Source organism: Lipotes vexillifer, unplaced genomic scaffold, assembly GCF_000442215.2.
Source record: "Lipotes vexillifer unplaced genomic scaffold, Lipotes_vexillifer_v1.1 scaffold663, whole genome shotgun sequence".
NCBI lineage: Eukaryota > Metazoa > Chordata > Mammalia > Artiodactyla > Lipotidae > Lipotes > Lipotes vexillifer.
In genome coordinates this window covers 839,417-853,185 of record NW_006788963.1, presented here as the reverse complement: position 1 = coordinate 853,185, position 13,769 = coordinate 839,417, and the positions used below count along the sequence as shown (strand labels likewise).

Genomic DNA, 13,769 nt, shown 5'->3' with positions numbered 1-13,769 from the left:
AGTTGCGGCGAGTGGGGGCTACTCTTCAGTGATGTGTACACAGGCTTCTCACTGCAGTGGCTTCTCTTGTTGCAGAGCACGGGCTCTAGGTGCATGGGCTTCAGCAGTTGTGGCACACGGGCTCAGCAGTTGTGGCTCACGGGCTCTAGAGCTCAGGCTCAGTAGTTATGGTGCACAGGCTTAGCTGCTTTGCAGCTTGTGGAATCTTCCGGGACCAGGGCTCACACCCGTGTCCCTTGCATTGGCAGGAGGATTGTTAACCACTATGCTACCAGGGAAGTCCCGAGATTTTTATAATTTTAATTAGTGTTAAGTACTTCATTTACTGTAAATAAAAGTTCTGTTATTGGACATAGCAAACTATTTTTTTTTAATGCATGTAACATAATAATTAAAATCCTTTTCAAAACACACGAAGCTGTTTAAAAATTTAAACCACTGAGATGTAGGTGACATTAGACCTGCTGTTACAGAAAGACAAAAGGCATGACAGGTGAAACGACTTGTTTACTGATAAGGGTAAATCAATACTAAATCTAGTTTTATAACAAAGGAATCTTAATTCTTAGGCCAGGACAATCTTTGTCATTTTCTAAGAATAAACTTAACATGTTGCAAGCAAATCAGGACAATCTTGTCTTTGGGGTTTAAAATTTTTATATTATGCTTCAAAAACTTACCATTTCTTAATATATATATTATTAATTTTATTATTTTCTTCCAAAAGAATTTCTATCTCTCAGAGCTAATATCTAATATGAACATATATTTGATTTATTAAAAAATATTTTTAATGGCAATTCTTACTTATCCAAGGCTATTAACATTCTTGCTGTAAGTGCAGCAAAGTGAGTGCTGGATTCACTACAGACTCGCATAATATCTTGTAAGCAGTAAAAAATTGGGCATCCTGGAGTATACGTATATTTAGTATTATCTGAAAAAGAAAAATGAAGAATTATGCCATCATATAAAAGGTTTACGACTGCATGATTTTTATTTAAAAGTACACAGTATGTTAAAAAAAAATTGTTAAGTATAACATAAATTGTTCTAGATTTTAAATTAGTAGACTTGGATTCAAGTGCTGGCCAGCTCTGTGACCTTATCCATTTGGGTGAATGCAAGATTTAGAATCCTGGAGGACTACAGAAATTGTTTCCCCTTTCTCTTCCTCAACAATGTTGTAAAATTCTGATTAATAATAAGATTTCCAGCACCATTTAACATATTGATCTGTTTAACCTAAGTATGGCTGGGGAAAAAAAAAATTCTGGAATGGTAGAGCTGGCTAATAAAATACGTGTAAGTACTGTGTAGCAGCAGTCTGATGAGATGTCCACAGTGGGCCATTAATATATCATTAGTATTATTACGGCCTTACATGAGGCCAGTACTCTACAGGTTCCAAAGTGATTTTTACATCTAATACCTCACTGAATTCTTCCAGCACGATGAACCAAGTAGGAGCAGATACCTATCTTACAAATAAAGAGGTGAGGCTTAAAGAGGTGATTTGCCCAGAACACAAAATTAGTGGGCTGCAAGGTCTGCACTGAAGCTCAATATTTTTTCTATTATTCCAGGATAATAGGATAAATTCCTTGTCAAAGCTCAAATTAAATTTTCATATTAGATCTAAGTTCTTTAAATATTATCACTACTGTTGGGAAGAGTATTTTAAAGCTATTACTGATACTTTCTTGTCCCAAATATAAGATAGGTTCTGATCATAATCTGTTAATTTTCCAAAATACATAAATTTTTATTTCTATTCTACCTATATAGCACAGTCTGAAAAATCCCTCATTACAAGCTATAAACTTTTTGTTTTGATTATGGCTTCCTTCCTCACTTCTTTGTTCTACTCTTAAAAACAGAAACAAAAACATTACTGACCAGTCTGGAAGCCTGAATATTACTTTGAAATCAAAACATCTTTTTAAGTAACAAATTTCTCCATCTTCCATTATCTTAAAAACATGTATTTTATAATAGTATTACAATAGTAACTATGAATCCAAATTCCTAAGTTCCTCAACAGACTTTAACTTAGCACCTAAGGTACACAAAGATTCATAAGGTGAAACTTAGACTTTACCTTTGACAACTGATGGAACAATAAATAATGCCGCTTCTCTGCCCATCTTCTCCCCATCCAGAGGAAATTTCTTCATTAGTACCACACGTTTTCCTAATCATTTTTTTTAAGTCAGTAAAGATAAAAATAATGGGCCTTTTAAAATCTTATATATTACCTTGAGAATTAGAAAAAAAATATTTTAAAGGCAGTATTAAGAGGAACTGAAATATAAAAAGTCAATTTTATTATGGGGACTAATAAAAACTGGTAATTCTGATAATAATGTAAATCATTCTGTGGACAATCAACCAATAGATCCCCTGTTCTGACTCACTAAAAGAGAAGCTTCCTATACATAGCAAGGAAAACCGTCCTGCTAAGGACTGACAGAGCAGCTGAACAGCAACACATCCTGCAAGGTGAACAGGTATGTACTTCATTCAGTTGGGATGTAGATGGTAAGAGTTTCACTAAAGTCTATGCTGGCCAAGAAGCATAGTGTACATAAACTGCAAAGTCTTAAAGTTTAGCAGCTCTTCATTTAATATTCAACCTCCACCCTCAATTTCAGTTTTTATTAAAATCTGATTGGGCTATAAACTATTGTTCTGAATTGTAACCACTTTTTTTTTTTTTTTTTTTTTTTTTTGGGTTCATGGGCCCCCCACTGTTGTGGCCTCTCCCGTTGCAGAGCACAGGCTCCGGACGCGCAGGCTCAGTGGCCATGGCTCACGGGCCCAGCCGCTCCGTGGCATGTGGGATCTTCCCGGACCGGGGCACGAACCCGTGTCCCCTGCATTGGCAGGTGGACTCTCAACCACTGCGCCACCAGGAAAGCCCGTAACCACCATTCTTATACTTAGTCTGTTGTTCCTGATTTGGCAGCAAGGGGGCTATAAATAACAACCTACAAGTCTTTCACTCTAAAACCTTTCATATTCTGGATATCTTTGTCATAATTTTTATCAACCCTTCCAATCTCCCCACCCCAAGAAACAGAACCTTGTTCTTGACCCAGGTAGGAATGCCTGGCTGGATGCCTTCTGTGGACAGGTAGATAATATGAGCTCAAGCAGCTTCATTCATTCACAAAATGCTGGAGTCAATATTTGTGATTATTATGGCACATTATTATTATAGCCCCCAAACAATTTTTTACAAAATGGACACTTGTACAAAATATAAGTGTTAGATACATTCTAATAAATTTCAGAGGCAATATTTCTTTTGTCTGGCTTGAGGTCTTGTCCCACTTAATCTTTCCTGCCTTGCAGCTTCCCTAAATCCAGTTCTGATCCATTGTTTAATTGCCTACTTTGCAAATTATATACGCAACTATGAGATCTGTCATGTGGGGAAAGAAAAGCACTGATTACAAGTTGGGAAATGAGGTTCTAGTCCTAACTCCTCCACTAATGGGAATATGATTTTTGTAGGTGACAACCTATGTTTGCATTTCCATTTTACAGATGTAAAAATGACTATATACCAACTCACAGGACCAATTTAAGAATTTCATTAATAAGTAATTGTGGTAGTGCTGTATAAACTATATATAGCACTTCACAAAAAGGCACAACTACTGCTATTATAAAGTCATTGGTAATTTTCATGTGATGCTTATATAAGAAATCATATTACTCTATAAAAATATGTCACACTTTTAGAAAACCTGAATTGAATAGGATAGTCAGGTATGGCATGGTTCACTGATATAACTGTCTATTTAGTTAAGTAAAACTTCTTTACTTTCATTTCTCTTATTAAAAGCTGCCTGAAAATGTATTAGTACATTCTACTGTCTAAGTATGTAAGATATAATTGTGCTAGACATGTTTCAGGGTGCCTATCCACGTGTAACTTCTCCTAAGAAAAACTACCCAGCCCTCTGGACCGGGGGATATTTTTGTTAACACTGATATCACTTATATCCCCCTGCTTGGTAAGTGAACCAAGTGGTAGAGTTTGGCTAATTCATAGCAAATTATGACTTGTGTATCTCAGCTCAAATATGTGATTTGGGTTCTGACTTTGTCTCAGTAATTTGATCTCAGAATAGATCCTGATAACTGTAACAATTTAGTGATAGTAAAACAAATCTGGATGAAAATTTATCAGAGAAGTCCAAGACTGAGGTAGAAAAGGCTGACAAATTTGTGGCATCCAAAAGAAGAGCCTTTCACTTGCCTTGATCACCCACAGGGATAGTCCCCCTTTTTAGCTAAGATCAATTTCTAGATCATTTTATTTAAAAAGTCAATCTGATAATTAGGGAAAGGGGATTCTCTCTGTACTACTCAGAATGTGTATCAAAGATCTGTAAATTTATGCAGGAACTTCTTATAATCTCAAGTTACAATGCTTAGAGCCCCAAGCCACAAAAACCCTGCAGGCCCTATTGAGGAGGTTACCGGTTGGGGAGGTAAATATGGTGAATGGTACCTCCAGAAGTTATGAAACAGGCTTAGTTCAGCTATCTCTAGAGAACAACTATCCCAAATAACCAACAAATCAAATGACAGGATTCAGCCTTATCTCTGCAACAAAAATAGTCTCTTTAGTGAGAGATGAATTAGACAACTAATCTCTATAAAGATGAACAAATAGAAAAAAAACACTAAATAAGCTTTAAAAAACCAAAAACTAGGCACAGAGAGGTATGCTTTACCTCACTATCAGCAACTGTTTTCAACTGCTGTTTGACTGAAATTAGCTTTACCTTTATAATTATAATGGCTGAATCCTGGACAGAGTATATAATTTCTGTAACTTCTGCTATATGCTTCTTGTGAGGCCACAGCCTGATAAAATTGATCATTAATGTTTAATCAGTTTCATAGGCTATAGATTATCTAATATTTTAAATGAGGCCTGAACCTTTCAGGGTGAATACTTCTACAATTCATTTTGGCTCTTTGAAAATGATCTTCTTGTGATCAAATGGGGAAGAAAACCTCTGCTGACTGGTAATTTATAGGACTTGCTCTAATACACAAAATCTTAACTGTTACTGAGTTATGGGGAGAGGTTTATAGTTTTCTCTTGTCCTGGAGTAGAGAAACAAACATAGTAGTTCACAGATACTTATCTAGGGAAATATACTTCTAACAAAAGTAATTTTGTGCTTTCTTTTAATTTTTAAGCCACCCATTGGCTTCCTCTCTCTTGAACAAATCATTAACACAATTTAAATATTTCCAATTTTTTTATACTTAAAATTATTTAAACATTTCAAAAATATTTTTTAACTTAAAAAAATTGTTAAGTTACTTTTTGAAGGGGGCTTGGCTGCACCTTAAAAAAAACTCTAGAAATTTCTGAGTCTTTAAGTTTTTCAAATGAAAAGGAACATAAAAAGAAACTGATTTTAATCTACTTTTTAAAATGTATTTCTCCACAAGCATTTAAAGCCAACTGTGTTAAAAAGAAAAGTTTCTTACCTCTGATACCCTGGTTTGCAGGAGAAATTGGTTTGGTGGTTTCTACTACATAATCCAATATGCCTTGTGTTATTTCACTGTTGCCTTGAAGTTTAGTTTCCAACAAAACCTTCTTTCTCTTTTTTTTCTGCCCTTCAATGGGAACTTCATGCAACAAAATCTTAGATGATAAAAATAATATTGAGAGTGTTTAAAATTAAATTTACTTGCCCTAGAATATAATAAGCCAGCAGTCTTTCTTAACCCTAGCTCCATATAAGAATAACCTGGACTCTTTCAAAACAGTATCAATGTACAGCTTCATCTCAGACCTATTAAATCAGAATGTCAGGGGAGTGGGGTCCTGGTACTGGCAATGTTAAAGTTCCCCAGGTGATTTAACAGTGTAGCCAAGACTGAGAACCAGTAAGTCAGAGCACTGCTGAAGCAGCAGTCTCCTCAGAACCCCTGCAGTATCCCTTAATAGGTTTCAGAAAACTAACCTTAAAAAAGCAATTAAAGCAAAATACTAGACAAGTTAGTTCAAGTTAGATTAGATTAGAAGTATTTTATGATGCCTGAAATCTGCTGCATAGAAAAGATAACAATTCTGCTTTGGGTTTTTTTTGGCAGGAGCCTCAGTCATGTTTACTAATATATGTATTCAAGATTACAGAGAAATAACTTAATTGCCTAAAACTTAATTAAAGGTAAAGATATTTTTTAATGAACTTTTAAAAATAGTTCTTTGGGAAAACAGCCAAGAACAAAATTTAGGTTGGAATTTTGAATAAGCTGAATTTTGCAATTTTTTTCCCAATTTTTGAGAGCCATTCCGTAAACTGTACTAAAAACCAAACTCTCATAAGTTATATAAGTAAAACTCAAATAAGTAACTTTTAATATCTAATAATTTATCCATATCAATGAATAGAAAAATGGTCAAAACACATGTAGCGGAAAAGACATGATGATGGTCAGATCTACTACTGTAAATTCTAGCTTGTCAAGATCAAGGTTATCAACAAGAATTTACAGACTATGGTTATACTTTATATGTAAATGAAAATGATAATGGAGAATGACATTCAATGGTTCAAAATCAAATGTTAGTAAATCGTTCTCACTTCATATGACTTAGCTCTGTATTCCCGAGAATTGAGACTGGCAGCATTCTTTGGCCGAATAACAGCAATGTACACATCTTCTATGTTTTCTGGATTTCCCATTGCTTTATAAAACAAAGAAATCCCTTGAAAGATTAAATTAAAGGACACATAACCACTCTGAAAAACAATTTAAAAAATAAAATGTTGATTTTTCTATCTTAGAATACATATACTATGTAAAAAGCAACTCAGAGATGACTGATTATATGTTACCATTCAAAACCTTTGTTTATAATTTAAGATTACCTTGTCCTTTTTTCCTTTTCTATTAAAGGTAGATTTTTGTTTTTTAAAATGGGGATACATACTTTCATAGGTCTTAACAGCATAAGAATCTGCCTTTTGGACCTAAAAAAGGTGATATGATTATAAAATGTCTTGTAAATACTAAGTAAAAAATGGCTTGAACTAGCAATTTAGAATAGTACCCACTTATTTTCCATAAATTGCACAAGTGAATGTCATACTGTTAATAGTTTGGAAGCTAGAAATAGATAGCTGCCATTGACATTCTTTCCAGAATCTTTAAAAAGAACTTTGATATCTGACATTTGGATGAACTAAAGGATAGTTTATAATTTTCATTGGAGCTGCCTATCACAGACTCAAAAACATTTAGTCAGTTGATAAAAGCTTTCTGATGACGACTTAAGAATATTTCCCACTTCCATTATCAATTCCCTACATAATCCGAAAATTTTCTTCCAAATATATAATATATATATTTAAATATACATACACACGCACACTATTTTCCCCAGACTAATTTGAAGTCTCCATTAGGCAATTTCTAACAAGTAATTGAAGTTCAAGCATTTGTTTGATAGTTCCATCTCTTCATTAAGTGCTATTATTAATTTTTTTCATGGCTAGACTAAAACACATCTCTTTGTATTGAATATATTTTATTTATTTGTTTTAAAAAAACTTCCTCTCATTTATATGCCAGTAAATTTCTAAAAGAACATCAAGCAAGGAGTTGCTTTCCTGGCCATGGTGAGATGAACCTTCTTCAGTTTTTTTTAAGGTCCATTAGGCATTAAAATAACCTGTTCATATTTAATGATTTCCTTATTGCCCCAACTCTCATAGAAAAAAAAGAGCTCATTTTCAAGAAAGGTTTTGAATATCTTTTGAGAGGAGATAGAGAACTTTATTGTTTTCTCAACTGCAATTAATAGTCATTTTGAAACCTTTAATTTGCTTCCTTGTGTAATAACAAAAGCCTTTAATTTACTTCCTTCCACTGCCTTATAAGTGGAAAATTTCCTTTAAAAGAAATGTTTTCAAAAACCAGTAACTTATGACATTTTAAGTAAACGTTAGCCTAAAATTAAAAGAACCATTCAAATTATTGCACAAAAATTATTTTAATTTATAAATTATTTTAAATTATAAAATTTAGTTATAAATTATAAAAAATTTTATTTTAGATTATAAAAATGTTCACTGATTTAGATCCAGAGAAACTACAGCTATCTCAACAGAGAAACTACAGAAAACATTAGGATTGAGACATTTCATTTTGTGAAAAGTTTTGAAGACATTCATTTTCACTCTATACCTTGTGGAATTTTTTTCAGTTCAGTTTTTCCATAAGATCATCTTAAAACCCACCTCATACAACAGCACTTTCTATACTAAGTGAAAAAGATGAGGCTTTTTTCTTCTCAGAATTTCTATTTAGCAATCACTTTTCACCTCAGATTAACAGTGACTTCAAGATAATAAAACCCAACAAATTTTGAAATGTATGGATGCCTCCTTGAAGACTGCCAGCCCCCAAAAGAAAGACATTGCATTGTGAATACATTTTGTAATATATATGGCACTATTATGGAAACGCATTTTTCTATTAAGCACCTAAAAAGAGAAATCAAGTAATTCTTAGTTTTCTAAACACGATTTAAAGCAAATCAATTCCTGTGCTGGTCAACTCATGTTAAAAAAACATCTATTAGCAAAAAGCTTTATTTGTTAATACTTATCACTTCTCTAGAATATTTGGTATTGTACAATACACTCAATTTTTAAAAGATAAACAAATGTGATATAATTTTTAAAAACCATGAGGGTTATAGCATTTTGTTTTTACACCATTTAATGTTAATGTACCCCAAAGATTCTAAAAATTGAGTTTCAAGAAATATTCATACTTGAATGTTTGAAATATACATACTTCCAGTGACATGAAAGAAGGAAACAAAGGCTTAAGTGAGGAAAGGAACAGAAGCTACTAATATATGAAGGCAAAACTCCTAAGGCAGAAACACATGCAAAAGGATTGGAAGAGGGTAATTTGAGCTAAAAATAACAGAAGAAGCTATAACTAAAAATTGTAATGTGTTTAGACTGAATTTTAGATAAAGGTTCAAGTGACCAAGTATAGGAAATATGTGGCATTTCCTGGAAAATGCTTAAGAATAAATGATAATATGCTGCCTGACTAATAAAGCCCTACAAATATGTAGAAGTGGTTCTCAATTGGGAGTGATACCTACCTGGGATCATTTGAAAATCTGTAGGGGCATTTCTCGTCACTATGACTGGGGAGAAATGGGGTGAACAGATGCCATTTAGTCCCCATGGGGGGAGGTTTGTTAACATCTTTACTAAAAACAGTCCTGTTGAACAAACTGCCAATAATGTCTTTAATGAGAAACATTTGCTATATAGAGTACAGATAGACAAACTTTATTTATTTATTCTGGCCGCACTGCAAGGCTTGCAGGATCTTAGTCTCCTGACCAGGTATTGAACCCGGGCCCTAGGCAATGAAAGGGCAGAGTCCTAAACCACTGGACCGCCACGGAATTCCCCAGATGGACAAACTTTAAAAGTTGTTTGCAATGACAAAAAGGGGAGATTCAGTACATGAATATAGGTATTGTAAATTTAGTTACCAGAAGTCAAAGTTGACAAGATGATTTACAAAGTACATGCTAATAGAAATTACCAATAATGATCAGAAAGTGTACTTCATGAATAAAAACAAAAAAAGAAGCATTATCTTAGGGTTCTGTAGGATGTTCCTGATCCCTTCTCCTCCATCCTTAAGCAATGTTTTTCAACCTAATAAAACCCATGTTATTATGCTTTTAAAATAATATGAATAAGTGCTAACACCTATAATGTTTATTATGTGCTAGACACTGTGCTAAGTGCTTTACATGCATTAACTCATTTTATTCTCCCCCAAACCTGATGAAGTATTATTATTATCTCCATTTTACAGGAAAAAAAAAAACTGAGGTAGAGTAGCTACCTGCCACTTCTCCACTCTCCTGGAACAATTTAATATTTTAAAGCATTGTAACATTAGAGAGAAGCGATGGCAACTAAATATCTGTAAGAATTCCCCTACAGGGATATGTTGACCATTAAAAATTTCATGCTTTTGCCACTCAAATTGGTTTATAGTAATAAAAAGAGAGGAAGTAATAATAAAGCTGAATAAAATATAGTCACTGGTGCTACTTCTAACACAGCTTGTTTTGTCCTTGTCCTTTCAACCAGTTCTACCAATCATCAGGTAGTATCAAAAGTACCATCGGTAATTTTCAAGTACTTTCCTTCTGTTAAGTGACATTCTATTCTGTAATTTAAGATATTTAATAATCTTCAAATAACTTCTGAATGCAATTATACTAAATCTGGCTAACAGAGAAGGAACTAAGTAATAGTGGAATTCGGAAACAAATGAATTCCTACAAGTATATTTAAGGAGGTTATTTGGGGGAGCATGATTTCATCCGTAGTATATCTAAATATGCTTTATATCAACTGCTACTGTAGTTCTTCAACCCAGTTCGAAGGGGAAACCAACTAACACATTAACTCGGGTTTAAGTCGAAAAGATCATGGAATGAATTATTTGTTTTCCTACTGTTATGAAAACATTTTTGAATTTTTTGACATTTCCCCCCAAATAAGATGAGGACATCAAAGCAGTTAAAAGATATGATGCTGAGAGAAGCATTTGCAAGCAAACTGAAGATACAAAAACTCTCCAAGAGTGAGAAGGGAATCATGGAGGTGAGATCCTGAGTCAGGTCAGCTAGATCAAAGATTTCTGGTGAAGCTAAAAACACCACGGAGAAACGAGCAAAGAACGAAAGCCCAAAGCCTTAAAAGATGGAGAGAGGGACAGAGAGGAGCGGTGAGCTCCAAGGACAAGTTGTGAACCGCTTTTCCTGAAATGACAAAAATCAACACTCTGCCTAGCAGGTTTTTCCTCCGCCACCGCCCATCAGCGTCCACTAACGGAAAAGGACGTGCACGCCTCTCTGCACCGAGAGCCGCCACCCAAAAAGGGTCTTTGGCATCTTTGTAATTACTTGTAAGAAGTAAAGTCCTTGCCTGGAAAAACTAGATGTGGATGGAGAAAAGTTCGGCCTCCTACCTTTCCGTTTCTCTCGCTGGAGTCTGAATCGTGCTCCTCCTCGTCTCACCCGTGCGGGGGGCCGAGGACCTCCCGGGCCACTACATTCAATTCAGTGGGTGGGACAGTCACCTGGGGGGCGGGAGACCGTCACCGCTTTCTCATTTCTCCTTCCCTTCACTTTCCCAGCGGCCAGGCCCAACTTCCTGTGACAGGAAAACACTCGGTCGCCACCAGAAGCCGCCCGGCGTGTTCGGCCGCGCTCCGCACCCCGCGCCTCGAGAGCTCTGATCTCTGGACTCAGAGATCCTCTCGTCCACAGGTTCTTTATTGGCCTTCCCTCTCCTCTCAGCTCAGCGCCATACACACCTCACCCCCTCCCCAAACTAGGGGATTCCAGATCTTCAAAGGCCTTAGCTTCCCGTCCGGATGCTACCGGGGCGAGGAAATCGCTTCCGGGTTCACGCCCCTCGCAGCCTCGCGGTTGGCGGTGGAAGAGCTTCCGGGTCGGCTACTGAGCTACTGCCGTTCCTGCCGTTTCTAGCTGGGGTTGAGGGCCGTCTGGGGCAGGTGGCGGGCGGCTCGGGGACTTGGGTCGTGGCGGCAGTGGGCGCGCCAGCGGCTGAACCGGAGGCGGGGTAGGGGAGCGGGGGGCGGCCCGGGCTGCAAGCGCGCGCCAGGCTGGAGCATGAGCCGGATTTGACCGCCAGGCGGAGGCAAGAGCCACCGCCCCCTCTTCTCCTCCCCCGAGTGAGGCGGCGCGGCGGCCGGAGAGGCATGGGGGGCGCCCGCCCAGTCTGAGCCTCGCCGCAGGCGCTTCCAGCTCTCGCTGAGTTCCCCGCGGGCCTCCAGGGCGTACCCTCGGCCCCGGCAGCCTTTGCCCGGCGGGCGCACTGGGGTAGGCGAGGAGGGGGCGCAGGGCGAGGAGGGGCGTCCGCCGGGTGGGTGGGGCGCAGGGAGTACCTGAGGTCACCGGCTCGGCGCGAGAGGCAGGGGCGGCAGAACTGCAGAGCTGCGGAGTCCATCCGACCCTTACCCTCAGTCCGGGAAGTAACCGTAAGTCTCAGCTTCGACGTACCGGTCTTTTTGAGGCTGTCTCAACCTATTTTCGGCTCCGAGTTCACGCCCTTCCGGGACTCCTGCAAATGTGCCTCCCTTCATTTGTGGAGGGTTGTGTGTCCCCATCCCTGAACAGTCAATATCCTCTGTCTGACCCATTGGGAGCTTTTCTCCCAGCGAATTTGCAAGCCTCTGTGTTTCGGTAGCACGCCCCATCCTCACCATCTGGATGCATCTCCTTGTCTCTCTGTCCTCAAAGGATCTATGTCCTCCCTTTTTTTCTGTTTGTACCCCGGACCTCACAGCTTCCCCCGCCCATTGAGACGTGGAAAGCCACGGGTTCGGCTGTTCTCGTGAACTCGAGAGGCTTGAGCGGGTGGATGGATGAAAGTGAAGGGCTATGATGGGTGGGGATAGGGGAACATAGCTCTAGGGAACCTTTATTTTTGCATCTTCTGCCACCACAAAAGAATGGGCCTTTCCCCTGGATCTTCATTCCTCTCCCTTCCTGTGTATAAGCTGTTTTCTGTACGTTGCTGTTTGAGTCGCAGGAAACTGGAATTAAAGCTGTAAATTAAGAACTCCCGAGGAGGTTTTGAGGATGTCTCACAAGCTCTATTCACACGAAGTGGCATATTGAACAACCTTGTATTGAAATGACCCATTCCAGGGGAGATTTACTAGTAGGTCTGAGAAATCAATGTGAAAACAAAAGTCTCATGTTTCAAATGTGTTTTGGATACCTTTAGATAATTTTTTAGTGTGTTGAATTTACATTTAATTCTTAATTTAAAGTGTGTGTGTGTATGATGTGAAAATCTTTGTATTGGAAGTTTTTGCTTTGTTAGTGGTTAAAAAAACTAAAGTGATTTTTGATCATGTCAGATTATATTTGTCAGGATATTATCTTAAATCCTTAATTCCATAGAGACTTTTTAAAATTGATTTGGCTCAACCATCTACAGATGTTACACACCTTTGTGCCTGTCACCTTCCTGCTTCTTAGTTAAAAAAAAAAAAAATTAACCGTGAATATCTTCAATGTGTATTTCCAGATTTTCAGCTAAGCATTTTTTCTCGTTAAAATTTGGTTTCCTTTTTAAACTACCACAGCAGAACTTTCCAGAAATTAGACTAAAAAGTAGCTAATGCTGTCAGTGACTGGACAGTAGTTCTTAGTTGACTTCATGCATTTTTTACTTTTCCAGGTACTGTAGGAAGCAAATGATAATTTAAGAATGATTTTCCTCTGTGAACTACAGGTTCTTTGTTATTGTTCTCTAAATTACTCTGTAGTTTAGACTGGTAGCTTTGGTTATTTTTTTCAGAAAACGTCATTTTGTTCAGAAAGGTAAATGTGTTTAATAATTTTTTGTTTTCAAAACCTCCTTCTAGCAGTTGATTTGAGGTTATTATTTGATTTGTAACTGCACACTGTTCACAAATTTTAGTTTGAACTAGGCTTAAAAGATGTATCTCCAGCTGTCTCTCTGGAATTGTACTTTACCAGCTTGTGTCAGAAGCCAAGCACTGCACAGAGTTGAATGTATTATTAAGGGTGTGGTTTTTGCTTTTCATAAAATAGATCAGTTTGCAAATAAGAAGAGTGGGTGCTCTAGTGAAGTGATGGGCAGTAACTTGAAAAGGTCCTTTTTAGA

The 13,769-nt window shown here is 37.3% G+C and overlaps 2 protein-coding genes across 4 annotated transcripts in view; one reads left to right on the top strand and one right to left on the bottom strand.

The window, feature by feature from the left end:
- Nucleotides 1-11,458, bottom strand: part of KRIT1 (KRIT1 ankyrin repeat containing) — a 37,217-nt gene extending 25,759 nt beyond the window's left edge. Inside the window, exons 1-5 of one of the 3 annotated variants that reach the window (XM_007461892.1) lie at nt 11,185-11,458; nt 6,630-6,754; nt 5,524-5,683; nt 2,102-2,194; nt 808-937 (exon numbers count right to left, since the gene is read on the bottom strand). In XM_007461892.1, the coding sequence (XP_007461954.1) occupies nt 808-937; nt 2,102-2,194; nt 5,524-5,683; nt 6,630-6,731 (485 nt within the window). In that variant the 5' untranslated portion in view covers nt 6,732-6,754; nt 11,185-11,458. Of the gene's footprint in view, nt 1-807; nt 938-2,101; nt 2,195-5,523; nt 5,684-6,629; nt 6,755-8,288; nt 8,420-11,184 lie in introns of those variants that run through there. The other 2 variants (XM_007461893.1, XM_007461894.1) reach the window with 2 other exon arrangements.
- Nucleotides 11,459-11,818: 360 nt separating this feature from the next.
- ANKIB1 (ankyrin repeat and IBR domain containing 1) overlaps nt 11,819-13,769 on the top strand; it is a 150,317-nt gene continuing 148,366 nt past the window's right edge. Inside the window, exon 1 of the mRNA XM_007461891.1 lies at nt 11,819-12,108. The gene's annotated coding sequence lies outside the window, so the exon portion shown is untranslated. The remainder of the gene's footprint in view (nt 12,109-13,769) is intronic.